General features: G+C 49.9%; 1 protein-coding gene across 3 annotated transcripts in view; it reads right to left on the bottom strand.

The window, feature by feature from the left end:
• Nucleotides 1-12287: 12287 nt before the first annotated feature.
• FAM78B (family with sequence similarity 78 member B) overlaps nucleotides 12288-27882 on the bottom strand; it is a 91008-nt gene continuing 75413 nt past the window's right edge. For 2 of the 3 annotated variants that reach the window (XM_082702301.1, XM_082702300.1), the window contains exon 2: nucleotides 25223-25972. In XM_082702301.1, the coding sequence (XP_082558427.1) occupies nucleotides 25450-25824 (375 nt within the window). In that variant the 5' untranslated portion in view covers nucleotides 25825-25972 and the 3' untranslated portion in view covers nucleotides 25223-25449. Of the gene's footprint in view, nucleotides 15371-25222; nucleotides 25973-27882 lie in introns of those variants that run through there. The other variant, XM_082702302.1, reaches the window with a different exon arrangement.

Here is a 27882-nt window from a genome sequence, read left to right as displayed (position 1 = left end):
CTCTGCTGTGGCCGTATTCTGGCAAGCCACGAAGACCAGGAACTGGACTCAGAAGTGGGAAAACCTTATGGGATGCGACGGGAGGTGGTGTCCTATGTGGCCTGTGGACCTGGCTGACGGGAGACCTTCCGGGTGAGACTCTTACCCAGATGCACGGCCTTGATAGTCTTCAGGAGATCAGTGGTTCTCCAAGTGGAGCCCCCAGACTCCATTAGTATCACCCGGCAACTGCTTGGAAATGCAGATTCTCAGCCCTACCCCAGAGCTACTGGGTCAGAAACACTGGGGCGGGGGCTCAGCCATCCATGTTTTAACAAGTCGTCTGGGTGGCTGAGATGTGCTGAAGTCTGAAGACCTCTGGCCTAGCCCAGTGCTCCTTAAACTGCACTCCGTATAAGAATCACTTGGGGAGGGGGGCACCCCGGTGGCTCAGTGGCTTAGGCCGCTGCCTTCGGCTCAGGTCATGATCTCGGGGTCCTGGGATCGAGTCCCACATCGGGCTCTCTGCTCGGCAGGGAGCTGGCTTCCTCCTCTCTGTCTCTCTCTCTGCCTGCCTCTCTGCCTACTTGTGATCTCTCTCTGTCAAGTAAATAAAATCTTTAAAAAAAAAAAAAAAGTATCACTTGGGGAACTTACCTAGGATGAAGATCCCTGGACCCCATCGCAGAAGCTGTGATGCAGGAAGTCAGAGAAGCCCGGGCGTGTGCACCCTGGGAGACTGGGGACCCCGCTCCGGATCATGTGTTCGGTTCATCCCTGGGGCAGGAGCTGATCGCCGAGGTCCCCGCTGGAGCGGCTGGCCTCCGGCGCTGGCTGGCCGGGAGCTGTTGGTGCGATGAGAGGCAGCAGGTGGGCCTGGGGGGCGGGTGCTCTGGCAGCCTTCCAGCTGGCTGGGAGAGACCCTCCGCGGGAAGCCGTGATGACCCGGAAACGCAAGGGGCCCCCGCCTGAAGTGGGACAGTCTTTCCCCCAAAATAGCCTAGAGGGGTACTGGGGGAGAGCCTGGCATTTCTGCCCCTTTAAACATGTTTGTCATTTGCATTTAAAAATAGAAAGAAGCTCATGAATAATTTGTGAGTCGTGAGCAAGCCCCTTCAAAATACGGTCATGAATAAAATATCCTGCTTTGCCTCCTCTAATGGCACCGGCCTTTGATGTTTTATTGATGGCTCCCCGGCCCTGAGTGCTGCCAGGCTCTGGGATTAGCTCCTGCACTTGGGCCCACGACCCTCCCAGGCTGGGGGGTCTGCCCTTGCTTGCTGGCTGGCTTGCTTACACGTAAATATACCACCTTGTTTTAGGCGGTTGGAAAGGGCCGCCTCAGATCCGTTTGGAACAAGAAGCATGATTACAGGACTGTGGCAACCCCTGCCCTGGCCGCAGAGAGGCTAAGACCTAAATCACCAGAAGCCATTGTTGGTAGCAAGGTGAGAGTTTAGAGCAGGTGCAAGTATGTCTCATTTTATTGCTTCCTAGGAAGCCAGGCGTGGAAAGCAGACATTAAGGAGCTATAAATAAGTATCCCCCGGAGCCTGCATGAAGAGGTACCCTGGAGGCATGTGCCCCGTGTGCCAGGGGCTCTGCCTTCCCAGGGGAGGGGTGTATGTGTGTGTGAAACAAAGGTGGAAGCCCCAGAGAAGGAGCTGGAGGTGGGGCTTGGCTTAGCATCCTACCTAGGGAGTCTAGGCACCTGCCAGGGATCCTGTCTTCCGGCAAGTCCAAAGGACTGCCTGAATACGTCGCTGTCTACACAGGCACAGGAAAAACTGGGGGAGAGTGGAAGTGGGCAGCTTCATGGCTTTTAAAGTAAAAAGAAACAAACCAACCTTATAAGGAGAAGAAATTGCATGGATGAAGAGGATGCTGGTCGTGAAGTTCCAGGCACTGGGTGTCCTGATTTAGGGGAGCCCCCAGGTTCCCTCCTCGAGGTTGAGCTGGATGGGCTGGGAATTCACCCTGGGACAACAGGGAGCTGAGCTGAGGCGCTTTCGGTCTGTCCTGGGATAGAGTAATTGTTGGAGGTGGGACGGTTTTGGGGTGGGAATGGGGAGACCCTGCCAATGTCTTTGACTTAGGGCTTGGGCCATGTCCCCAGTTGGCTGAGGGAGATCACCGGAACAGTGGAGGGAGTTGTAATGGGTGGGGACAGAGCCCTTCAGAATCTCAGCCCTGTCAGAGTGGACAGCTGCAGTCATCCAACTACGGATCCGGGTCTGGTGGTGATGAGAAGAGCCAAGGGACACTGGGGACATGGCAGAAGCAGTTGAAGGCATTCAGGCCGGAGAGTGGGAGCACCTTGAGGGCTGGAGACCACAGTGGTCAACACAGAGGTGGCATGAGCTCTCCAGATCCGGCCGCGCTCCTCTTCCCCTTCTGCATTCTGTGACTGACCGCGGAGTCCCGGGTTAGAGTCTCCAGGCTAGTCTCCCATGGAGGGTAGGACACTGGTTCCCACCAAGATGCAGAAAGAGGGGCGTCTGGGTGGCTCGGTCAGTTAAGCATCTGACACTTGATTTCAGCTCAGGTCATAGTCTCAGGGTCATGGGATCGAGCCCCACACTGGGCTCCACACTGGGCATGGAGCCTGCTTGAGATTCTCTCTCTCCCTGTCCCTCTGCCCCTCCCCCAATGCACACGTGTGTGTACGCACATGTTCTCTTTTTCTCAAAGAAAATAGAAAATAAAAAAGATGCAGGAAGAGGTATTGGCATGGAGGCAGACTGAAATGATGAGAGAGCACAAGCCTTGGTGGGAAGGAGAGACCGGGACAGACAGGTCCATGAGCCTGCACCCTGCCCCTGCCCATGACTCAAGGCAGCAAGGTGGTCTGGATAAAGTGGGTTCTATCCTGGTGCGGGGAGGTGGGAAACATTAGTACTAGACATCTGACTGCTATCTGCTGGCCAGCTGTCACAAAAATATGAAGGATCCCTGAGTATTATGATGTAAATCGCAGCCCTAGGGCTCTGTAGCATAGAGTGTGCAGCGGCCTGGGGGGCTGTGGGCAGGGGGCTCGTGGCTTCTGCCACAGGCTGCCCTTCCAGGGGAAAGTGTGTTTGAATAGGATCACAGCCTCCTGCAAAAGGACATCATGGTTTTCCGTGCTGGGAGTAGGGACTAAGTATTTTTTTAGGGGGTCTCTTAGTCTGTTTGGGTTGCTCTGACAGATTGCCGCAGACTGGGTGGCTTACAAACGGTGGGACTCATTTCTCACAGGCAGCCGAAAAGTCCCATTTTTGCTTTTGTTTCACTGAAAAGTCCCAGATCAGGGCGCTGGCAGACTCGGCAGCTGATGAGGGCTGATTCCTACTTTATAGACAGCCATCTTGCTGTGTCCTCCCATGGTGGAAGGGACCCAGGAGCTCTGCGGGGCTCTTTCATAAGACAACATGACCACCCTCATGACCTAATGACCTCCCAAAGGCCTCACCTCTTTTTTTTTTTTTTAAAGATTTTTTTATTTATTAATTTTAGAGAGAGAGCGAGCACAAGTGGGAGGGCCAGAGGGAGAGAGAGAGAATCTCAAGCAGACTCCCTGCCGAGCACAGAGCCCCACTTGGGATTCGATCTCATGACCCTGAGATCACCACCTGAGCCTAAACCAAAAGTCAGACGCTGAACCAACTGGGCCACCCAGGTGCCCTGGCTCTCCCTCTTAATACCATCCAACTGGGAGTTACGGTTTCTGCATAGGAATTTGGGGGAGATACATTCAATCTATAGAGGAGGAATTGGGGGGTTGTGGTGGGTGTATATGCTAACAGTGGGGCTCCCTGAGGCCCCTAAAGAAGACCATGAGTGTCACCAGGTGTCCCCCCAACACAAGGACACAGCTGAAGGGATAGAGGGCTTTACTGGTGGTCGAGTTCCTTCATGCTGCTTATTGGACCAAGGGCCAATGCCAGTCTCTACATCTCCGTGTAGAGCCAATATTCAGGTGTGAGAGTGTTGATTTCAAAGGGGGTATAGAACTGTGTGTGTGTGTGAGAGAGAGAGAGAGAGAGAGAGAGAGAGGAATTGTGGCTGTTGTGTGAATTAAGAGACACTTGAGCACCGAAGTGTTCATAGGAGGTGAGAACAGCTCATTGCCGTCTTGCGCACGCAGTCTGGGACCTGAGCTAGCTATTGCTGAGACTCAGGAGAGGCCAACACCCCAGAAAAGGCAAGTGGGGAAAGAAAACATGTTTCCAGGCCAGAGGACGGAGGAGATGGTCCATTTCCTCATCATGCCTCTCAGCCAGGGTTCAACAGAGCACCCTTCCTCCGGAGCCTTCTCCGCTGTCCTTCAGGACGCGGACAATAGGCAGGAAGGCGGCCCAGCCCAGCCCAGCCCAGCCCCGTGGTCAGGTGGCTGGGAGTCTGGGGTGCTGTCCCTGGGCCAGCAAGCCCCAGCTTCCTCGCCGGTAAAGCAGTCATTCCATTACTTGGCGTGGTTGTCGTGAAGGCGAAATGAGGGCTGTTTCGGCACTCCGCACGTGGTGAGTCGGTGAGTGTAATTTTCAGTGCTTCTTGAAAACCAAATACATAGCGACGGGATGAATATCACTGTAAAATGTGGGTAAGTCTCTATATACTAAATATGATGAATTAAAAACTTTTTGAAAGGCTATTACACATGCATAGAAACAAAATAGGGCAGAAGGATATGTTGCTCAAAAGAGGTTCCCCTCTTTCCCTCTTCTTAGTTCCCAGGTTCCTTCTCCCAAGGGATGATCAGGGCTCACCCTCTTGCCGAGAGGGCTATGTTTCAGAGCCCTGGCTCCCCCCTTGTGGGCCAACCATCGCAGCCTCCAAGATCAAGGCAGCTTCGCTTGCCCGGGAGCCAGTTTTGCAGAACACAGGATTTGAAATGTCTAACAGAAATAAGCGTTCCCCACATTTGTTCGACAAAGGATTTGTTTTCTCACACCCTGGTGCCCCAGACAAATACCTCCGCCTTGCTGGCCCCTTGAATGGCTGCTGGCGTGTTTCTCTGTGATGGCCAAGAGGCAGGAGCCAGTGCACGAGGCGTGGACGAATGCCCCGTGGAGGCGGGGGGCTGGCAGGAGGCTGTGTCTGCACCCCTGGCCACTACCCCTTCTCACTCCATTGGCCCCTGCGAAGCAACCTGTTGCGATGGGGATGTTTATGAGTAAACCCTGGGCTTTTGAAGCAGCAACTACCATGGCTGAAGTCTCATTCTGGCAAAAGATAGGCGAGCAAAGCCGCGAAAATGACCTCTCACTCTCTGGGTCCCCTAAAGATGCCATCGGTGTCGATTGCTGCCTGGGTTTATCCGCAGGCACTGAGGCCCAGTTACGAGACCCCTCCAGCCTCCCCACCCCTCCCCTCCCCCACAAGGAAAGGCCAAGCCCTGGGATTCCTGCTGGGTCCTCACGAAGACTGGGCGCTGGGCTTTGTCCCGAGGATTCGAGCTCCGGGGAGACTCTGCCCCGCCCCAAGGAGCTCATGTCCCAGGTCCATGGGGGAATGGGCTCTGCAGGCCTGTGCACCAGGCCCAGCTCCCAGATGCAGTGGGAAACTCGCTCCGAGGAGGAAGATTGGCTTTGCTTGGTTGGAGCCTCCCTCCACAAGGCTGCAGTAAGTGCGCCGGAGCACTCGGTTCTAAGGGAAGCAGTGTTCCTAGAATCTCCTATCCGTTCGGCCCATGACCCTCTATTCTGAGGTCCCAGAGCTATGGTATTGCTTCCTGACCTCAAGAAACTCATAATAAATGAACTGCCGAGCTGCCGACATGAGTGTAGAGGTGTGTGCCAGCCACTGGAACGACTACGCCCTGTAGCAGGACTGGGGCAAGGGAGGGTCAGCATTTGCCTAGGGGCAGCTCGTGCAGAGTCACCGAGAAATTAGCAGGACCTGTTCACAGTTCTGTCCATGGTCATGCACAACCCTACGTGTCCTATACCTGCTTCTCCTTACTATTTCCTTCCTTCATTTTCCCATTATGAACTCACCTCCATCAAAGACCCAGGAACTCCTGAAGAATTTTCATGGGAAAATGGCTGCCCAGCCAGGGTAACCTCACCTCTGATGAAGACCAGTGGGCAGGGCCAGTTCAAACTCAGTAAGGCACTCAGATGAGCTCCTGGCAAGTTGGGTCTGAAAGACAAGGCTCATTCCACTCTAACCCACTGGGCTTCTGTAGTTCCTCATGTCCACTTCCGGCTGGCTCTGGCCTCAGGGTCTTTGCACTGCCAGGTTCCTCTTCCTGATAAGCTCCTTCTCCAGGTATTGGCTCGACACCTGCTTCTTTCAAGTCTGTATTTAAATGCTACCTTCAGGGTGCCTGGGTGGCTCGGTGGGTTAAGCCTCTGCCTTCGGCCCAGGTCATGATCCCAGGGTCCTGGGATTGAGCCCCACATTGGGCTCTCTGCTCAGCAGGGAGCCTGCTTCCCCCTCTCTCTTTGCCTGCTTCTCTGCCTACTTGTGATCTCTGTCTGTCAAATAAATAAATAAATAAATAAAATCTTTTTTTAAAAAAATAAATGCTACCTTCTCCGTGAACCTTCCCTGACCATCCTATTTGAAACCCATCAGTCTTTATTTCCATTTCCTGCTTATTCTTCCCCAAAGCACTTTTCTCTAACATAGCCTCTATTTTGCTTACCGATTTTTCTTTATTATCTATCACTCTGCAACCTCCAACTAGAACATCAGCTCCCGAAGGCAGAGTTTTGCCTGCCTTGTTCACCACTGGGTCTCCTACCCCTAAAACAGTGCCTGGCACAAAGCAGGTGTGCCCAATGTGTACGTTGAATAAATAATGAAGGATTGGGTATTTCTGGGGGCTGAAAAATGGGGCCGAAGGGAGGTTCGTCTTACACCTCCACTGAGGGACTCTGCATAGTGGTTGGGGGCTGCAGAAGAAATCGCTGGGCAGCTCCTCTGCTCCGTTGACTCTGGGGCCCCTGTCCTCGTTCATGGAGGATTCAGGCTCCGGTCACAAGCTTCCTCTGGGGCTCCTCTGGGGGCTTGGTACTAACGGGCAGTGTTCTATTCCTCTTCCCATCCCCCACATAGTAGGTGCTCCTGGGAGGTGTGTCCGACTGAGTGGGCCCCCCATGCCCTGTTCTGTGAGGGGCCTGCTCATCACAGGCAGCATTTCCCTAGCGTGACTTGGCAACAGGGTGTTAAACGGAATATAAGAATGTCCTTGTTCTCGGGCCCTGCGTTCTGTCTCTGCGCACACACCAGCAGGGAGATCTCTCCAAGGGAAGGAGGCGGTGTGGGGTCGGGGTCCCCAGTCAGCTTGATTGCTTTCTCCCGCTGCTTTGGCGGCGGCCTCCCTGCCCTGGGGTCCCAGGCTGTGTGGTTGCTGAGCGACTCACCACCCCAGACCCACCGCCCCCAAGTTCTGTTTCCTACTAAGGGGCACTGCTCCTCCATGGGACTTGGGGGGTCTTTATAACCATCTGTTGACCACATGGAGAGTCAGAAGAAATAGCCCAGGTCAACTCAGAAGTGCCCAGGGACAGATTCTCCTGCCTGCTGCGTTTGCTGCTGCCTTGCGGACCCCTCTGTTTGGTGGTCGGGGGGGGGGTGCTGTTAGGAAGGGAAGAACAGCCCCCACTGAAGACCATTTTTCACTCTCTCAGAATCTTAACAAAAGATCCCTACAGCTTCAGCTGGAACCCATTTCTCTCTGTCTTTGCTCGGTGATAGGAAAATAATTGGTTCCCATCATCCTCAATGTAGATAATCTCGCCGGACTGAGCAGTTGCTGCGTTCAGACCACGCTGTCGGGTGCAGACACAGACGAGCTCCAGGATTTGCGGTTAGAGTCTATTAAACTGTTTTGTGTCTTTGCCAGGCTGTGCCCTTGATTTTTTCGTTTAGAAACTACGAGCATCAAGATTCTAGCATCTCCCACCCGCTTCTCGCTTCTTTTGGAGTTTCTTTTGTCTTCCATCTCGGTTCATTCTCTGTCCTTCCTCATGAGAATGAGACTTGCGGCTTCCTTCATGTTGACCCTGGGCTTATCGAACATCTTTGTGCTTTGGGTGGTTTTGTCCCACTTCCTCGGAATCTTGACAGTGAGGAACTGCAGAAGCAGGGAAGGGATACTTCTGCTGGGAGGTATGGCTGGAGGATGGCTGAAAAGGCCACCTGCTGTCTTCCCTCCTTGTTCTAAAGTCTCTGACCCTGACCGTGGGGAGAGAAGAGCAGGCCACATCCGGCAGCTCTATGAACCATTTCAGAAAAGAGAGTATGCCTCTTGTCTTAGTTAGTTTGGACCGCTAGGAGAACACCATAAACTGGCTTGCTTCACCAACAGATATTTCCTTTTCACCGTTCTAAAGGCTGGAAGTCCAAGATCAGGGAGGTCGGATGGTGTGATTCTAGTGAGGAAGTTCTTCCTGGTTTCCTCACATGGGGGAGGAAGAGAGAGAGAGAGAGCACGCAAGAGAGCATGTACAAGAGAGTGAGCTGGGGTCTTTCCATCCCTTTATAAGGGCACCACGCCCGCCATGGAAGCTCCTTCCCCATGACCTCATCCATGACCTGATCTCGTCTCCAAGACTAAAATACCCCCCCAACCTACTTACCTCCCAGTCTCCAAATACCATCTCTTTGGGTGATATGCATTCAACATATGCATTCTGGGGGACACGCTCAGTACGTAACGCCTTCCTGCCAATGGTTTTTATCTTCTGTGCTTTCCCAGAAGGTGAATTCAGTCTTCCTTCCTAGCTCAGAGTGATAGGCTCAGGACCAGCTGCCTTTCAGGCCAGTGTGACCTTTGCTTTCATCTCTGTGGTGGACATTCTCCAGTGGCTGGGATAACAGAGGGAAGCCAGAGGCCTGCGATGGGGCAGTACATCCAACTGGCTGTTCATCGCCACACACACACCCCTCGGATCTGTCACACGAATGTCCTTTCCTCCACACAGGGTACTCAGAAGCTCCCGGCAGGGACCGTGTCCCGGCGCTGCTTCAGCACATTCTGTGTAGTCACTTGCATGCTTTCATGGAACACCTACAGGTGGGCTTGCTCTGAATCCAACTGGAATCAGATAATTAGTTTACAGACAGAAAATATATACTGTTTTAATTTTTCCAACTTGAGTAAGGATTGCTTTGGGAGCTGTGCACAGCATGCTGTAAAAGTAACTCCTTTTAATTATATTTATTTACTTAATGAATCACACCGATAGTAGGTACATGGAGTGTTGAGGCAGCCCGCGGAGTTGCCCAAAAGCGTCATTTGTCCCAGGCCTTCTGATTTATGATGTAATTTCACATCCAGTCTTATCTTCTGTTTGCAGGGAACATTCCGAGGTTCCATACACCTAGTAAGAGGTAGTGCTGGGTCTCAGTTTTGAATCTTCCAGCTTCATGTCTTGTGCTGTTTCTGCGTGCGTCAGGAACATCACACAAGGCATGAGGACAGTGTCCTTGGAATCTTCACCCTGACGCTTAGAACCCATGTGACCCTCAGGGGCCACTTCAGCTTTCTCAGCAGCAGTCAGTGAAGGCCCCATGAGTTGCTGAGATAGGAGACAGTCAACCTGAGACTGCGCTGGAATGTGTGAAGTGTAGATCTCAAGCCTTCCCTGGCCTGGGACGCCTCCTGACGCATAGGTTAAGTGGGAGAGGTCATAATTACTATTGTTATTAGTAAATGTGATTGGCAGCTGCTTTGTGGCACGTGGCCCAGACAGAAAAGCACCCGGAGGCTGCTCTTCCTGAGCTCTTGATCCCCCTTCTCTGTTCTTTCCCCTCCCATTGAACCTTGCACCCCATAACATGTAATTTCCTTATTCATTATGTCTATTGCGTCTCTCTCCCTCGTCTAGGATGGCAGTTCCGGGAGGGATGGGTTTTTGGCGGTGTGATCCTGAGGATTTCTCAGCATCTAGAATAGTGTCTGGATTGTGCTGGCCACTTAATGAGTATTGGCTGAAATAATAAATCTCTTGCTCTTCAGATCGTGCTGGTGGTCTCCTTACTTATGCAAATAGGAGCTTCAGGGAGGGGGCATGGCCGGCCGAGGAAACCCGGGCCTTTCTGTAAGACAGGGAATGAGAGCCAATTCCCCTTCCGCAGGTTTGAAGTTGGGACACTCGGGGGGATCTCCAAGGGACCCATACCTGGGCTCAGAGCAGAAAGAGTGCTTGGCGGGGGTGGGGCAGGACGTTAGGTTGTTGAACTGGGTGCAACATAGAGGCCGAGAAATTTGCAAGGAAGGTGGTTTCAGCTCAACATGAGATGGGTTTTAGAAGAGCCTCTGGCCCCGGCACTCTTGGCATCGCTTTTCTTTGAGAACAGTGAGCCAAGTATGGTGTCCAAAGCTGTACCGGGGTGAGAACTTGTGTCCTGGGCACCTTCCGTCAGCTTAGTGGGGTGGCAAGGGAAGACAGGAATGGGTCAACATGGCCGTGTTCTTCCTATTTGGAGTTTCGGCTCTTTGGGATGAGTTTGGGACAGAGGGTTCCTGAGAAATTAGGAGTGGGTGGGCTGAGGAGCCTCAAGAAGGGGTCATTGAACCCTCTGCTAACAGGGCCAAAGATAATTTAGGGAATTAATTTGAAAAATAAAAGAAATGTGACCCTATTTGTACCATAAGTTGATTAGGCAGGTTGTACCATTTCTTCACATAGTTGACAATAAATATTCTCTAAGTGTGTGTCTGTCTCTGTGTGTATTAAACCAAATACATCGTTGTTTCCTTTTCTAAACCATTATATTTTAATATAGAATTTTACAGTTTCTTTTAGTGAAAAAGAAATGCCACTTATTTTCAAGTTTGCCTCAGCTGTCACTATGTTCCCAACCCTCATTCGTATATTTGAGCTTTATACGTGTACACACACACACACACACACACACACACACACACACAGTGTGTTCAGCCATTGCCAGGCATTGTTTATTTCTTAAATGAATTAGGAAAAATATACTAATTGCCCTTTCTCACAGGATGTACTTCAGACTATGCTATTGTTTATTTATTTGTTTGTTTGTTTACTTATTTATTTATTTTGGGGGATTATGCTTCTTAATGGAGAAGATGCAGGAATCCCTTTTCTGAAATGTGCCTTTAAGGTTGCTTCCCATGGAATCGCTCATGTCCTGTGTGGCTCACTTGGGGGGAGTGTCCCAGTTATAAATACCTATGTTTAAAAATGTACCCCCCCCCATTGCCCCAGGAGATGCATGATAGACAAAATTTTTTTTTCACTAGTGGAAACCACTATTTACTATTCTTTGAGTATCCAGGTCTCCTTGCTTTTCCTCTTTTGAATATGTGTGTGTGTGTGTGTGTGTGTGAGAGAGAGAGAGAGAGAGAGAGAGAGAGAGAATGAAAGAGAGAACAAATATGAATTTTGACTCCTAGCCCTCTCAAAACTGCTGGTCCCTCAGGAAGATCCCATCTCTCTCTCTCTCTTTTTTAAAGTAATTATTTATTTGACACAGAGAGACATACAGCGAGAGAGGGAACACAAGCAGGGGAGTGGGAGAGGGAGAAGCAGGCTTCCCGCTGAGCAGAGAGCCTGATGTGGGGCTCCATCCCAGGACCCTGGGATCATGACCAGAACCGAAGGCAGATGCTTAACGACTGCGCCACCCAGGCACCCCCAGAAGGGTCCCATCTTTTGTGGCAAACAGCCATGATAGCTGTAGGTCCAGTAGAAAGAACGGCTGTCAGCCCGGTGACACCAAGCACTTGCCAGCCAGGTGCTGGCTTCTGGCAGAAGAGCAGGGCAAGGAGGAGGCGGGAGAAGCGGGCTGGGGAGGTGGAGTGGCCGGCCCCGGGCCAGAGATCTATGCTCTTCTGTTCCTTCCTGCCGGCAGAGTGTTCTCAGCCCACATGCACGCCACGATCTCCATTCCAACTACACTTCCTACTGTCGCTGAACTAGGTCTGACTATTAAAAAAACGCGACTCGAGGGAGAGAAGGCAATACCCCAGAAGCCTTAACTGCCTTTGGGAGCTCAGACTCTTCACGTTACCTTGTTTTAGTAGAATCCTAGGAGGCAAGTGTTGAACTAAGGGAAAATCATTTAGCAAAGGCAAAGCAGAAACTGGCCAAAGGGTGCCCTAGAGAGGAGCAGTGGTGGGGAGGGGATGAAAGGCAAGGTTTCCCTCTGGATTTCTAGAATGTTCTCCTTTCCCCAGTTTCGCAGCACTCAGTTGGCCTTAGCCCACCAGTCGTCCTAGTGGGCAGGACCCTGGCATCTGTCCTCCCTACGTCCCAGAGCTACTTGTTCTGAGGCCTCCCTGAGGCTTTAAAAAAAAACCCAGCCGCTGCATCTTTAATGACCAAATTAAAGAGAGAAGATACTTTGTTGTTGAATACATACTGTATTTAACTTTTTTTAATCCCAGAGAAGTGAAATGCAACATCTGTTTGAGTTTATGTAACATCCAAAGACTGACGATTCAGAATTTCCTAATTAAAGTCATTTTTAAGGCACTCTGCAGAGCCAACTTTCGTCTCTTCCTCCGGTGGCTTTTTCTCCAAACTGCAGCAGAATACCTGGTTTCTCTTTCTTCCAAGCGATACACACATGCTCATGCTTTTCACCTGCTCTTTGTCCAGACAACACCGACAAACAGCACAGTTCCAAACGGGAAACAGTGAGGGAAGGAAATACATTTGTTGGAGGGGGAAGGGGAGGGGGACACAGAGAGGAAGCTTCCGAGTAAATTAACGGATGGGGTTGGTCGTAGAAAAGAGAAGGAGCAGAAGGGAGAGGGAACAAAGGTGGGGGTGGGCCAGGGGGCTGGCGCCCCGTGAAATACAGGCTACATTTCCCAGTGAGGTTTCAATTAATCTAGCTGTTCCTTCTTCTAATTTTTTTCATTTGCAAAGTTCAGGCCAACACAAGGGAGGTGTGTCAACATTCTGGAAATTGTACGTAGGTCCGTGTCCTTTCTTGTGCTCATGTACTTATGAAGGGTTGATCTTAGAGATAGGTAGGGTTGGGGGGTGCTCTAAAAAGCTCCCCTGATAAAAAATAATCTCCCTTACTGGCCCACTGCTGTGCCCGAGATGCTCACCGTGAGAGCCTCTCCTTCGGATTAAGGCATTATCTGTAGCCCCAATTAAAACACACATGTCACCTGGAAGGGATAACACTCAACTCTTCAGCACCCACCGACTGAACCGTCTGTCACCTGTCAGAGAGGAGGACCCTGAGAGATGGGACGTAGGGCAGGGACATTCTGTCTAATGGGGAACGGGGGAATGAAGGCTTGGTGGGACGCAGGAGGGGACGGGCTGGGCAGCGGAGGGTGTGTGTGGCCTAGTACTCGCCCCAGGAAATTACCCGATGAGGGAGATGGAGTACTAAAAAACACCTCTTCCCACATCCCAGGTTTCCCTAGGCTGTGTGTGTGTGTGTGTGTGTGTGTGTGTGTGTGTGTGTGTGTGTGTGTAAAACAGTTTGTTTATACCTAATACAGAATTCTGGTGTATATATCTAATACAGAATTCACCTGGGCCCACTGTGAGCATGGCACATCTCTATAGATCGCGATGGTTTTGTGCAGCACATGAACATCACACACATGCACACATTCACACACGCATTCACTCACACTCAGCAATGGAGAGCTTGTAGGTGCAAAGGGGGAGATGTCGCTTCTCAGCCCTTTGGGATTTGGATGCCGCGCGGTTGTTGGGGGAAGGATTGGCTCGGGCGTGGGGGTGAGACTCCTTCCTCTGTCACGGTCACCCTCATTCACTTCAGGCGGCTCTGCAGAAACGGCCGGCGTCAACAGCACTCAGCACAGGCCTTCCCATCAGGATTGGGATTCGGAGTCACCACAGTGCCCTTTAAACCTCTGGAGTTGGGGAGTCCAGGGCAGGTGGAGAGAGAATCTGGCGGGGAGTAGGTTTCTGTTCCTAGGAAAGCTGGACACGGTTTGAGAGCCCCCGGGCTGGGTGCAGGCACCAGCCTTGGGGGTGCAAAATGCTGGGACCTGCCAACTCTCTGGGGATCTACCCAGGCTGGTTGACCGGATGGGTAGAGTGAGGAGGAGGGGCTGGAGAAGTGGGAAGAGACTTCTCATTCCCCAGTGGCCGCTCCCATTCTTGGCGAGGCAGAAAGCTTCGGAAGTAGAGGATAAAGGATGTGAATGGACGGGAGGGATGGAGGGAAAAAAACACTAGAAGCGCTTCCCAAGCCTAGCTTCACATTGGGATCATACGGGTACTTTTAAAAACGCCCACGTCCAGGCTGTAGCCCCAGATTCTGCTATAATGAGTTTGGGGAGAGGACCAGGTATGAATGGTTTTTAAACTCCTCAGGCATCTCTCATGTGCATGTGGCCTTTGGAAGGCAGCCCCAGAGCAGAAGGAGAAGTCTAGGTCCGAGATGTCCCCCCACAGTGCACAGAGGGCTGGGGAGAGGGGACGGGCTGCTGGGAGCTTCTACTTGGACAGCTGACCCTCTGTTTGCTGATTTGTGTGGCTTTATCATGACTAGAATTGGTGGTTTCTAACCCTACTTCTGGCTGAAAATCAGGTTGGGGTGGAAGTGTTTGGGTACAGAGAGAGAATCCCCCCCCCCCTTTTATCTGTGGCTTCAGAGAGGAGTCACTCACTGTGCTCTACGGGGCCAAGAAGACAGATTCTGGGGATGAATGCCTCAAAGATGGAAGTGGGTTTTCTGCTGCATAATAAATACAGATTTCCTAAACGAATCAGCCAGAAAGCAAGCCAATCAATAACCCAATAAATAAAACAATGCACACCATTTTTGCCCTCTTAGGGTGGCTCTCCCCTTTCCCCATCAATCCTGCTGACATGCACTTTGCCCTTGGTCCTCTGAAGACACCCAGCCTGGTCATGCCAGGGGAACAGGACTGCTTTGGCCCTGGCTCCACGGATCAGAGAAATCTCGAGAAGAGTATCCACATTGGCCCCCTGACCGTGGAGAAGGGAGGAAAAGGCGAGACACGCCTTCCCGCTGTTTCCCACCCAAAAGTGTAGGGAAGGAAGGCACGAGTCTGGAAACCAGGGCTGGGCCATGTTAGGTGTCTGAAGTCCAGGTTGACCAGCTCTTTCTCCCTGGGCAGCTTCACTTAGAGGGTCAGGGACGGACTTGAGATCTGGATGGACCCAATCTTTTCACACACAAAGATACGGCAGGCACAGCTCCCACTTCAGCGCAGCCCACCAAGGGCCGAGCAGCCAGCCCAGCCAGTCCATGGGGAGTGCTGCATGACCCGTCGTGGGGTAGGAGAGGCTACAGGTCATGGGGTGGCAGGACGGCGAGGAGACAGAATGGCACTCGTTTTCATGGGAAATCAGCTGTCCAGGTCTTCCGCTTCTAGAACCACCAGCCATGGCTCCTTCCTCCTCTTTAGTCTCTGCCATGTGGGTCTGCTTGCTGGACGTGCCTTGTCCTACCAGGGGACCTGTATGTGGACATGGAAACATGTAAATAAGATGGGCATTAAGACAGTGACCAAAGAGTGTCATTCCTTAAAAGCAGGTGTTTATAATCTGGGCTTTATAAATAGATGTCAAGGGGATGAAGACCCTGCGATTTTATGCAAAGTTATTGGAACTTCTTTACATATGCATTTCTCAGTAAAGATGGTCTATAGCTTCTATGTGGGTCTTAAAAAATGATTAAAAACTAAAAGAATATTAAGGGATTCCAGATGACACCTAGGTATAACCCACCAGCAAGCCACAAAGGGATAAAGAAATGGGTGTGGATTCCAGAACCCCCATCCCCAACCCAGCCCCATGGCCTTGATTCTCAGCATCAAGGCACAAGGAGATTTGCAAGACTTGCTGACTTACCAAAACCCTGTGGCTTACCCCATATTCCTGTGCCTGGATGCACGCTCCAAATGCACTAAAATTTGTTGAGTGTAGGCCTACACTACTCAGTTGAAGTTGTCAGTCCGTTTTCCTTTTGAAGACAATTGGCTACCACTATCTTGTGTGGGGGAGGGTATTTGTATGTAACCCTCTATATAATCACTGTGGTCCTGAAGAAGGGGGCGAGCTGAATCTTTCAAATAAAAAGAATATTTTGGGGGGCGCCTGGGTGGCTCAGTGGGTTAAGCCTTTGCCTTCGGCCCAGGTCATGATCCCGGGGTCCTGGGATCGAGCTCCACATGGGGCTTTCTCCTTGGCGGGGGGCCTGCTTCTCCCTCTCTCTCTCTGCCTGCCTCTCTGCCTACTTGTGACCTCTCTCTCTCTGTCAAATAAACAAATAAAATCTTAAAAAAAAAAAAAAAAGAATATTTTTGAATGCATGGAAGGAGGAGTTGCCTCAAGGCAAATCCAAGCACCAGGCCTCCTCCTCTTTCTTCCCTGGTCATTTCTTCTGCTTTGTGTCTTTGGATTTTTGATACACTGCCTTTGCTCACAGGGATGCGAAGCTGTAACGGCAGAGCAAGTTTTTCTGAGAACAAATGAACACGGCTGCATTTTCAGAATATATGCATGATTTCAATTTTAGGAAGAAAACAAAACCCCAGTTCTTACAGAGGTTGTCAAATCAACTTGTAGTTGTTTGAAGTTTGCAAACAACCTCATTATATGTACAATAGCCTGATAAGCCATTAATAGCCGATAAGCTATTCTAGAAACCGTTCCTAGACTCTAGACTAGCTGCTGTGCTCTACCATCTACAATGCCCGTTTCTCGTCCTGCAGTAAGTGAGGGGCACCGATGGGGCTAGGCTCTGCCGGCCCTTGATAACTTGCATGGTGCACAATGACAGACGTGGGGGATGATGGCCGAAGATGAGACATGAGGCAGGCACACGTGGGCAGAAGCCTTGAGACAACCTCAGAGCTGTGGCTGCTCATAGACCATACTGGAGAGAAGCCTGTGTGCAAAAGTCACATCCTGGTGACGACTGCTTTATAGGACCATTCCATTCATTATTACAATGTTCATGTTATGTTAACATGTGTTAACATGTTCGACTTGCTCTACAATAAGGGTGACTTTGGGTTCGTGTAATTTTCGTACAGGAAATATTCTAACTGCATGGTTTCCCCCAAGGAAACTGCCAGTATGTTCTCACAGCTTTAAAAACTTTGAGAGGGGGGGTGACTGTGGCCCTGAGAACAGGCCTTCTTCCCGCTTCACAGGTGGAAACATGAAGATGCCTCGCATGAGACTGCACGTTACCGTCCGTTCAAAAGGAGCGGTCTCCCGGTGCCTGGCACCTTCCTGAGCATTAGAAAGAGGGAGCTGGCCTGGGAAGTGCCTACTTCTTTCCCAGAGACCAGATCGTTCTGTGCTGCGAGAAGTCTGGACTCCAGCTGAGTTTCGAGCTGTGTGTACTCTCACAACAAAGGGCCTCTCTCCCTTCTCATGAATGTGCCCAAAGAAGGCGTTGTCCTTTGTTTGATTTTGTGAGTGACTCTTGGGAGCAGGTGTTTTTTGTGCTGTTTTCGGAAGACCCATGGAATTCTTCAGGTCAGACAGCAGACGAGTCTTCCTCCCGGAGGCGTGTGTGTGTGTGCATGCGTGTGCACCTACGTGTGCGTGTGTATGCACACGTGCACTGCACAGGGAGGGCGGGGTGGCGTAGAGCCTCGGTCCCCGTTCATCTGATATGCCTACGCAGGGCCCTTCTTTCTTTCCTAATTAATTAGAAGTAATCGCTTTCTATAGTTTCTGGTACGTGAGGGAGTGAAGTGGGAAATAATTTAATTGGCTGTCTTGCTTTCAAAGCTCAGTTTAATGAAATAGTTCTCAGCCTGAAGTGCATGTATTATCTTTCCTGTTATTTTTCCAATTAACATTTCATTGGATCATGTCTGTGTGGAATATCCTAATTGGTTTGGAGGGTGGGGTGAGGGACAGGAGCAGACGGAGAGAGAACCAGCTGTTTCTCCCGTCGCCAGAGGCCGGGAGGTATGCATGCGGCTGTCGGCTGTCCCTGGTGCCTTTCCTTGGAAGAGATCACACAGTGTGACGACAGAATGCAGCTTGTCACCTCACCTGTCCTCGGCAAGTCCTCGGGCCGGACAGGCGTCTTCCAGGCAGACCGAGGGAGCGCTCGCTAAACGGGGTGACTCGTGATGCGTGGCGTCAGAGCGGACGAGTGGTGCCCAGAGCTTCCTGTGAGCCCCGTGGCTCCCCCTGGGCAGGGCCTCTGTTTAGGCTGGCACATAGTAGCGGCTCCGAATCAACACTTGCTGGAAGAAGGAGTATCCCGGGGGATCTCACGGCAGCCGCCCCCCAGCCTCCCTTCCTGTGCAGAAGGCAGCGCGTAGATGCCGCCAGCGCAGGGCTGGGAGTGGGCTGAGGGAAGCCAGGCGTCCCGGGCAGACACCGGGGGGGTCCTCCCTCTCAGCAAGGCAGAGTCGGTGTTTGCACAAACCCGCATCTAGGGCCTTCTGAAGATTTTGCACCCTGAGTGCCTTGGTTGACTCAGCCTCTTCCTGGGCCTGGCCTGAAGCCAACTACTCTGTCTTCCTTCCTGTCTCCTCCCTGTTCCCAGAGCCCTGGGGGCTCCTGGACCAGCCTGAGACCTGCCGCCCATGCAGCCGTCTTGCTGTTCGAATGCTTCGCATGCACCGCCCGCGCCGCCCATGGTCCCCACGGATGTCCGAGAGCAGCTGGGCCACTGCTCTGGGTCTCGGCCTTCTTCCCTCAGGGCTGTCGTGCGAGCGTCTATTTTCCCTTCTCTCAGGCATTTCTGACCCACACTCAGTCGCGTGAAGGACTGCGCCACATGTTCTGGGTTAGCTGAGGACCACTCGGAGCCTGGAGGCAGAGGACATGCTCCTGCGTGTGGCCCTGTGGCCTGCTGCCCAGAGGCCTGGCTTCATACTTCTCCTGGTGAGAAAAGCGGGTCAGTTCTCTTCAGGACCACTCCCCAGTTGGGAAGAGTACCTCTCTCCTCAGACGGCCTGTGGTGCTGGCTCCCAGTGGGGCCAGGGGACCTTGGGAAGCTGTCCTGAGGCAAGCTGTGTGGCCGGCCCAGGTGGGGCCATGTGGAATGGTGCCACTGCGGGCACGGTGGGCAGAGAGAGGGGCCATAACCAAATATGGCTGCCATGCAGTGGGGCAGCCTGAGGGGTGGAACATTTGAAGAAGTATATCCTCTTTCATGTGTACCCTCAGAACCCGATCTACAGTGCGACCTCCAAACCGTGGAGTCCTAGCCAAGATCTGGGGCATCGGAAACTGTGTAGAGACAGGACGGTGGGAAAGCCTCACTCCCAACAGTATATATGTAATTATTTTCTACCTCTGTATCAGTGGAAACCCACAAAAAGGTAGGGGTGTGTGTGTGTGTAAAATTATTATTATCATAATTTTCCACCTCTATATCTCTTGCCTGAGCTCACAATAAGAAAAGTGCCTCTGTCCCTGGCTGGCTCTTCTAGGTGGCTTAACCCAGGCAAAGTGTGCTGGGATTTCAAGTCTGGCCCAAATCTGATGTTCAGCCCCCTTTCCTTTCCAAAAGTCTTGTTGGAGTTGCAGCTACGACGTCTGCTCACTGTTGCTTTCTATAGGGCTACATAGTAGTCTCCTTTCTTTTCCTGACTGCCAGGGTCCAGGCCTCTCCAGCAAGGTGTTTGGGGGTGGGGTGAGGGGTGGTAAAAGCCCACCACCCTCCACTGAAGGCCGGCAGGTTTGGCAGGCAGAGTCGGTCTCCCTGAAATGGTTTTGGGCTTCCCAGGAGGTGGAACTTGAGATCATGCATTTAGCTCTGGGCCCTGTGATTCTACCAATGTGACAGTGCCTCAGAACGACTGTGATGTTGGCTGGGTTGTATTAGTGGCTCAGTTAACAGCAGAGGAAATGGAAGGCCGGGTGAATTAAATGATCTGCTGAAGGTCTAGTTCACCAGCTGGATCTCGAGTCATGCTGAGGGCCTGGGCTCTGGCCTCCAACTTCAGAGCCACCAAATGGGCCTCCCTTCCAGTGAGGAGTAGGAGAGAAATCACCTGAAGGCATGGAGCGTGGGACAGTTGAACCCAAACTCTTCAGGAGAGCTCTGTCTTGTCAAACCGCATCCAGGAACCAATCACAAAGGATGAAAGCCTGCATTCCTGCGGACGCCCTCTCCTAGTCAGTCAGCCCCACCCGGGGAAGAGCAGTGGCCGGATGGACAGACAGCAATACTCTCACAGAACAAGGAGAGAATGTTCCGTGAGAATGGAGTGCAGGCATGCAGGCAGACGACAGAAGCTCAAATCCTCCCCGCACGACTAACATTAGGGTGACCTTGGACGGGTCACTTGACCTTTCTCCTCCAATCCTTCAGCGGTAAAATGGGGACATAGGGGGCAGCTCTTCCAGGATCGTTGAGAACAAAATGACAGAATCTCTGTAACTGTGCAGTATCAAGTATAACATACTAACCAAAGGGGAGTTGTTGTTCATACGAAGGATAGAAAGATTAGGCCAGTACTAAGATTTCCTGTCTTCCACAGAGCTCTACATAAAGGACAGTAAAAGCCTCTTATTAACTGTGAAGCATGGTATGGCTGGAGGGAATGGTTAGCAGGGCTGAGGTTAGTGGTGGGATCCATGGGCAGGGGTGAAGTGTGGTGGGAGAGCACGGCCATGGTCCTCAGCAACCCAGACGCATTCCCATAAAAGTGTTTGAGGATGGCCAGATAACCTTGGCTGTCCTCTGGCCTCTGAGCTGGCAAGTCCCCTGCAGGCCTTCTAGAGGCAGATGTCCTACTGGGAAACTGGAACCAGATGTACTCAAGATCTCAAAAGAAATAATGGCAACAAGACTCTGGGGTAAAAATATCCGTGTGCACTGAGCTTGCTCACTCAGCTCCCTTCTATCTGAGGATCATTTAGGCTTAATTACAGAGTTCAGGCGTTCATTGGGTTTTTGATTAATTTTCTTTTCAGTTTGAGGAGTGTGAGAGTGTAGTGGGTCCGTGTGTGTGTGTGTGTGTGTGTGTGTGTGTGTGTGTGTGTGTTTACATCTTTCTTTGCAGCTCAGTTGGGAGCTGGCTCTGGTAATGCCTAATTGTGTCCTCCGCTCTAACAAGAATGTTCGAAGTGCCACCCGGAGCTCAGAGAGCCATTGTGTGTGCACTGCCTCTGCCCCGGGGGCTGCTTCTGCCACATCAAGGGATGGTGGCTGGTAGGGTCTCGCTCAGCTGGGACCCCAGCTGTGGGATGCACACTTTCCTTCTCTTTTCATGCTTATGGGCTATTGAAGGGGCTCTGAGACCAGGAGACCAGATTTCCTCCTCTACTAAATGACCAGGACTGTGCTGAGAGCTGCCAAGTGACAGCAGGTCCCCCAGCCTGCAGTCCTTAAGAGGCATTTTTGGGGACAGTCTCCCTGGGGATCGCAAGGTTCTCTGCCTAAGAAAACAGGGTTTGTCCTCTTAATTTTAATATGTCCACTCAGTAGCTGGTAGGGACTACATGGCTGTGGAGAAGAAAGTGACTTGCTTTCTCCCTTGCTTCCTTCTCTTTGGTGCCCTCCAGGCAGGGAATGCCTGGGGGGGAGGGGGCGTGCAGTACAGTGTCTTAACGTGGGATTTGGAGTCAAATGGCCCAGTGTGAATCCTAGCTCCTGACATTTCCCATTTGTGCGCCCATGGTAAGTCACTTAGCCCCTCTGGATCTCAATTTATTGTCTCTAAAATGGGGACAGTAATATCAACAACAAAATTACTCCCTGCAAGACTGTCTGGGGATGAGAAGAGGCATATAGAATAAACCTTTAGTAAAATACTCTATAAATCACAGTTCTCTTACTTTACTGCACAGAATTGCTGCTTAGAATGTGATTTTGCCCTATGAGCTATCATCCCTAGCAGCAGGAGACAAGGGGTTGTAAAAAGCCCATGGTATGGGAGGTGGCGAGAGGACTAGCCTCCAACCTTCCCGTGTACTGTGGACCAAAGCAATGAGCCGGGAATTCAAAATCCATGCTGCAAAAGGTCCAGATTAAGAGTTCAATCTCAAAACAGCTGTCATGGATAAGAGGGAGTCTGGAATATTCTTTTTTTTTTTTTGACATAATGGTAATGAAGATTTCACCCTATTTTTTAAAGGGGGAATTCAGTTGTCTCTAGTGCTGGGAGGGTGAATTGCCCAGGGGCAGACACTGGAGGGGACTCTGGGTCTCATGTAAGTTTGCGCATGCTGTGGTATGAAATTTGGGAGACCCAGGCTCTTCTCTCTTGGCTCTGTTGCTAATTAGGTCTGTGACCCTGAATAGATGAGCTATTTCAACTGGACCTCAATTTCCTTGAGATTGTGGAAGAAAAGATCTCAAAGGCGACTATATTTAAGATCTATTACCTGACAAAATGCTGTTTCCTACATGGAATTAAAAGCTCTTGTACCACCAGTCAATTATGTGTGTGTTCAGAATCCAAGTATAGCCCTGAGACCACCCAACTAAAACCTGATCAGGCCATTCAGTACCTTGATGATGGCCTGATGGCCCCTGGCTATCATCTGATGGCCCCTGGCATCAGACCTCAAGGGACTCTCAGGGGAAGAAATGCCAGATGAGATGATGGGGTGACCCCAATAGAGATTTCAAGGTGACTTCTCTCTTGCTGGAAAGCTTTCGTTTGGCAGTACCTTGACTAAGCTGAAAGGTAATGATGGAAGGATCTCAGAAAAGAAAAAGGATTGTCTCCATGCAAAGCGACTTCAACTTGAACACTATCGGCTGCAGGGCAATAGAGCATTCTGCCGGCGCATTCCCAGACCGAGAGACCCACTGCATAGCTCACAATAGTATCACAACAATAATCATAATGTATATTTGCCCAAGGGCTTTTAACTTTGATAAGCACTCTCCTCTCTATTTTTCTCATTTTGTTATTATATAATTTTCCAGAAAACTGGCCAGGTCGTTTCTTTTCAAACTCTGCAAAGTGCAAATTTTCAGCAGGAACAAGTCTAGTCGTGTATGCTGCCCCTTGCATTCTACAGATCTGCCTTTGAAAAAGTTACACTAAATGTAAATGTGATTGTGGAAGTCATGTCTTGTTTTAATGGAGGGGCAAGGGGAATTTCAAAAGAGAAATCTTGTACAGGATTTTGTATAATGGTCATTTCTCATTAACCAGTTGTTTGTTGCAATTCTGGATTTTTAAATACCAGGTTTTCTTAGCATAGGGCCGCATGGGTTGGATTCCAGGATTGGTGTCCAGGCATGCTATAAAGGTGGCGTCTAGTTCAATCAGAGAGACAGTTTGTTGTTTCAGACATCAGCGTGTAAAATAGGCAGTTTATTTCAGCCATGGAGCTCTTGGGAGCGCCCATAAAAAACAAGGAAGCATGGGAAGGACAGTGGAATCCAAATGTAACAACTGAATTATTTTTAAATGGAATGTCTCTAGGTCTTCTGTGAGTCACTGATGTGTCATTAATGTGCTGTTACAAACAGCTCAGCTTGCCATCAATAACTCATCTATAAGAGAGTGGTTGGTGGTTGGGGTGTGAGGTTAACACTACAGGATTTCGAGTGGATCTGTTAACCCTCTCTTGCAAATAAGCACCATTCCCTGGGACTAGAACCTGAAAGAAATTAGATTTGGTTGTATTTTTAATAAAAGTAATGAAAAAGTCCTCCTGTTTTTTCCTCTTCATTCTGAAACTCTGGTAGAAGATATCATTGGAGCCAACCATAGGACTGTAATAATTACTCTGAACTTCAACTCTTTCGCCTCTGAAATTAGGCTGCCAGTATCTATCCATAAAATCTACAATGACATTGTGACAGTTTTACAATTATTTTGCTTGGGGGATTTTAAATGAAGAAACCTTGTGTGTGTATGAGTATGCGTGTGTGTGTGTGTGTGTGTGTGTGTGTGTGTACCACAATTTGCATGACTGAGAATAAAAAGAAAGGCTCTTTTCTGGGTGATGTACACTAGAACAGCTGAAAGAATCCTAATGGCAAAGACTGGAAACTCTTTGAGGCACCTGGGTGGCTTAGTGTGTTAAAGCCTCTGCCTTTGGCTCAGGTCATGATCCCAGCATCCTGGGATTGAGCCCCACATCGGGCTCTCTGGTCAGCATGGAGCCTGCTTCCTTCTCTCTCTCTCTCTGCCTGCCTCTCTGCCTACTTGTGATCTCTGTCTGTCAAATAAATAAATAAAACCTAAGAAAAAAAAAGATGAAAAAAGAAAGACTAGAAACTCTTAAAATGTTTGCTGGTGGCCTGACTAAAGGAAATATGGTCTCTCATCCTTGTTAGTTGGATCTCAGCCATTGTACAACGTGAGAAGCTCAGATTTTCATTAAAGAGCTTTGAAGTTAAGCATTATGAGGCACTTCCTCACAAAAGCTCATGCAGTTGAAGTTGAGCTTCTGTGAACTTGAGCTAAAATAAACATATATAAAGTGTATGTCCTAGGCTACAAGGTCATGTGTAGGGACTGCTGGCACCTGTGTTGGTCAGGCTATCAGCATCCTGGCGTGTATGCTTGCATGTGGGCATGTACATAGGCATATGCATTCTGTATGTTCACATCATCCAGAAGCTAAAAAGACCCTGAAAGAATGAAAATAGTCTTCTTATTTGTGAAAATGTTCTCAAAATCCTACGTGGATTCCATGGTTTATAAGCAATTATCTTTTTGTAAATTTAGAGTTGGTAATGGGAACAGGATAAGCAGCTGTAAACAAAATCACAATTAACGTTTCACCAAAGAACATGGTGAAGTCCCCAATTATCATAGCTTGTGCAGAATACAGGAACTGTCTATCCAAATACTGTGATTAAGGATATTTGGAACTAAAATCTTAAAAAAAAAAAAAACCGATATTCGGAAAAATCAAATTTTGGAAAGAGGTAGGTAGATGGAACCATCGAGGCACCATCTGTCTATTCATTTCAGAACTCTGGACAGTTCCCAGGAGGTGCCCCCCACCCCTTCAGAATGGAGCGAATATCAATGTATCTCTAATTCTCTAGGTGCATCTTTCATTCCACTGAGTATGTTGAAGATCTGATTGTCTACTAATGAATTCATAGGTATTACTTTGTAGTAGCAACTCATTCCTCCTCCCCATTCTCTTCACCGCCCGACTTCCACCCCACCCCCTTCCCCAAGCACCCTCTAGTCAGACAGCGGGACTGTCTGTCTTACAAACACCTGGTGTGGATGTTTTCACTCCCACTTCTAATTGGTTGGAAAGCAGCATTTGCCACAGGCACTGTTTAATTTTGTTTCCATCCCCTGCATCTCACAGGAAAGAAATGGTCAATAGTTCAGGTAAAAGAATCATCCTGGTCAGCTCCGAAATATGGCTACTTGCATGGTAATCACAGCAAGTCTGTCAAATCAGTGATTTCTTTATTCCTAAAAGGAAGGGACTTTTCCTAAGGATTATGGTTCTGCCGCCCCAGAAGCAGGCCTGCTCTTCGTTAAGTGGCTGCAAAGGCTGGCAAACCAAGAGGTCTGCTTTGGCTCAGAAACTCAGTTTGGCTCCTGCCACCCCTGGCAACCTCACTGCGTGTCATAGCGCCATGTGTTCCACACACAGTCAGGCCAGTCTGTGTCTACTTAGGAGGGATCACAACCAGAGGTGGTCCTCGCTTGGGCCTCCACATGAGGACCTGGGCATCGTTGGCATTGGGTTTCACTAGTGCATTAGGGGGGATGGGTTCCATCCGACTCAGGATCCGGGGCTGCTCCTGCTGAGTCCTGCCCACCAGCCGAGCCCGTTGCCCCAAGAGCTGAAGAGGGTCCACCTCAATGTCCACCCTCATCCTCCACTTGATGGTCTGTAGAATGATCTTCTCCTTCGTGGTGGTATTCATGGCCACCAGCCAGGTAGTGAAACTTTGGTCCCTCTTGATCCTTGTGAGCAGTGGTACATTGCTGTCACTCACTGGCACTGCCCACGTCACACTTGGGTAGAAGTTGTCATTCATGCTGACGGAGAACCTGGAGATCTTGTTCGTGGGACCAACCAGGGTCACAGTTTCCGTGGTGTTCCCGTACCAAGGGTAGCTCACCCCATCTGAGTCACTGATGGCTTTTACTCTCCCTTCCCTCAAGTCAGGTAGTTCCCAGCTTGACCTGGCAAAGCAGAAGAGATGCACAAGAAAAGAAGAGGCTGAATGAATTTTTTAAAAACTGAGGAGATGTTCACCACTTACTAACATGGTCAACTTGGGCAAAATGGGAAGTTCAGAGGGGAATTCTGGTCAGAAAAATTCTATGCTGTGATGCTTTGGTATTAAATAGGGACAAATAAGAACAACACAAAGATTAAAAAGCTATACTAAACAAGTTAAATAAAGTCATAGCTGGTCCAACTGGACATAGAAAGCTCAGAGGGGCATTTGTGAGCCCCATGGAGGCATCAACTCGTTGGGATGGTGGAATTGTAATCAGATGGTGGAACTGTCATCAGCTGATTAGAGGTATTCCATTGCAAGAACCACTTTCTTGGGAAGTGTGCGTGTGTGTAAGGTTTGTTTGTTGGGAAGAGGTGGTGAAGTCTGATGTCCTTGGAAGGAAGTATCAGGTGGAAAGGAGGGCAAAAGGAGCAGAGTTAAGGGTTACACCGATTTCCCAAGAAATCATAGTAGTAGAATTTCTACTCAACAAAGAAGGTTGCTAAAATTCCAGTCGTTGGCCAATCTAGCACTTGGCAAACAGATGTAGAAACTGATACCAAAAGGAAATCATGGTCACCTTGAAAACCACCTCAATGCAAATGTTGTGCCTTAGGCTGGCATACATAGTCTCTGACTATGTTATCCCACTGACTTCAGGTCCAGCCTGGAAGTCCAATTTTTTAGCTTAGCAAACTTGTCATTCTGGATACTTTGCTACTCTTCCTGGCTGCTCCTGATCATACCCATGTCTCTCCCCTCTGCTCATCATCACTACCACTGCCATCATTGCTTCCATCATCATCAACATCATCATCATCATCATCATCATCATCATCATCACAGCCAATACTCATTGAACACTTGTTCTATTCCAACCACTGTGCTAAGTACTTTAACTATGTTATTTCTCAGTTAACATTCAAAATATCCCAAAAGATACATGAATTTCTATTTCTATCTTGTACACAAGAGGATGGAGGTTTAAATATGTTAAAGTCCACACCAAGGGTTCTACAGATTGTAAAAGGTGGGGCTGGGAATTATCTGTCTCCAGAGTCCATGCTTTTGACCACTCCATTTTAACACCTCCTGGTTCTGGAGAGAGCCAGAGTGGAGAGGACCCAGTCTGTCTCGTGTGATTGCAGGTCCCAGAACAGCCCCAGGGAGCTGGACTGAACCCAAATAGAAGCAGAAGTTTAGTCAGCAGAGGCTGCCTATGCATTCTCCATATACCCACTGCTGGCACTGGGAGTGATTCTCAGTGACATTGCAGAAGAATTTAATAATTAAAAAAAAAATGAGATGCTCCACTCATCAGCTAAGACGTGGCTGCCTTGTTTGATAGAAAGGTCTTCCTCTTATGAAGTGACAGAAGATCCTACAGGGCTTTATACGAATGGCTTAAGAGAGAGTTCCCTTGTCAAGTTGAGGCTAAAATGCCTCAGCATCCTTTACCGTCACACAGAGACTGAGCGACACTAATTGCTGCCACTGACTGGTCCCCACAGCACCCCTGTACTAGTCAGCCCCAATCTGAAGAGAAGGGAAGGCAGGGCTGCCTGGGGAGGTGGTGGGCCCACCATTGCAAGAACTTTTTCTCTTGTCTCCATGCCCCTGGTAACTGCTGGGAATAGCTGCAGTATGTCATGACTGGCAGAATGAAGAAGAGGAAATGACCTCAAGTAGAAAGTCAGAGGGAGCCCACTTTGCTGTACACGCTCACTGTAGCTGCGCCGATGAGTAGCTCCCCAATAATACTACAGCTGTGTCTCACTGTACAGAGAGACATCAGTGTTGTTTGAGTGGGATGAGACCATATACGCGTCAGAGGTCAGGTGAGACCCAATCTGCTTGTAGGGTTTATGA

This window comes from Mustela nivalis (genome assembly GCF_964662115.1).
Source record: "Mustela nivalis genome assembly, chromosome: 16".
Lineage (NCBI taxonomy): Eukaryota > Metazoa > Chordata > Mammalia > Carnivora > Mustelidae > Mustela > Mustela nivalis.
This window is presented reverse-complemented; position numbering and strand designations above follow the sequence as displayed.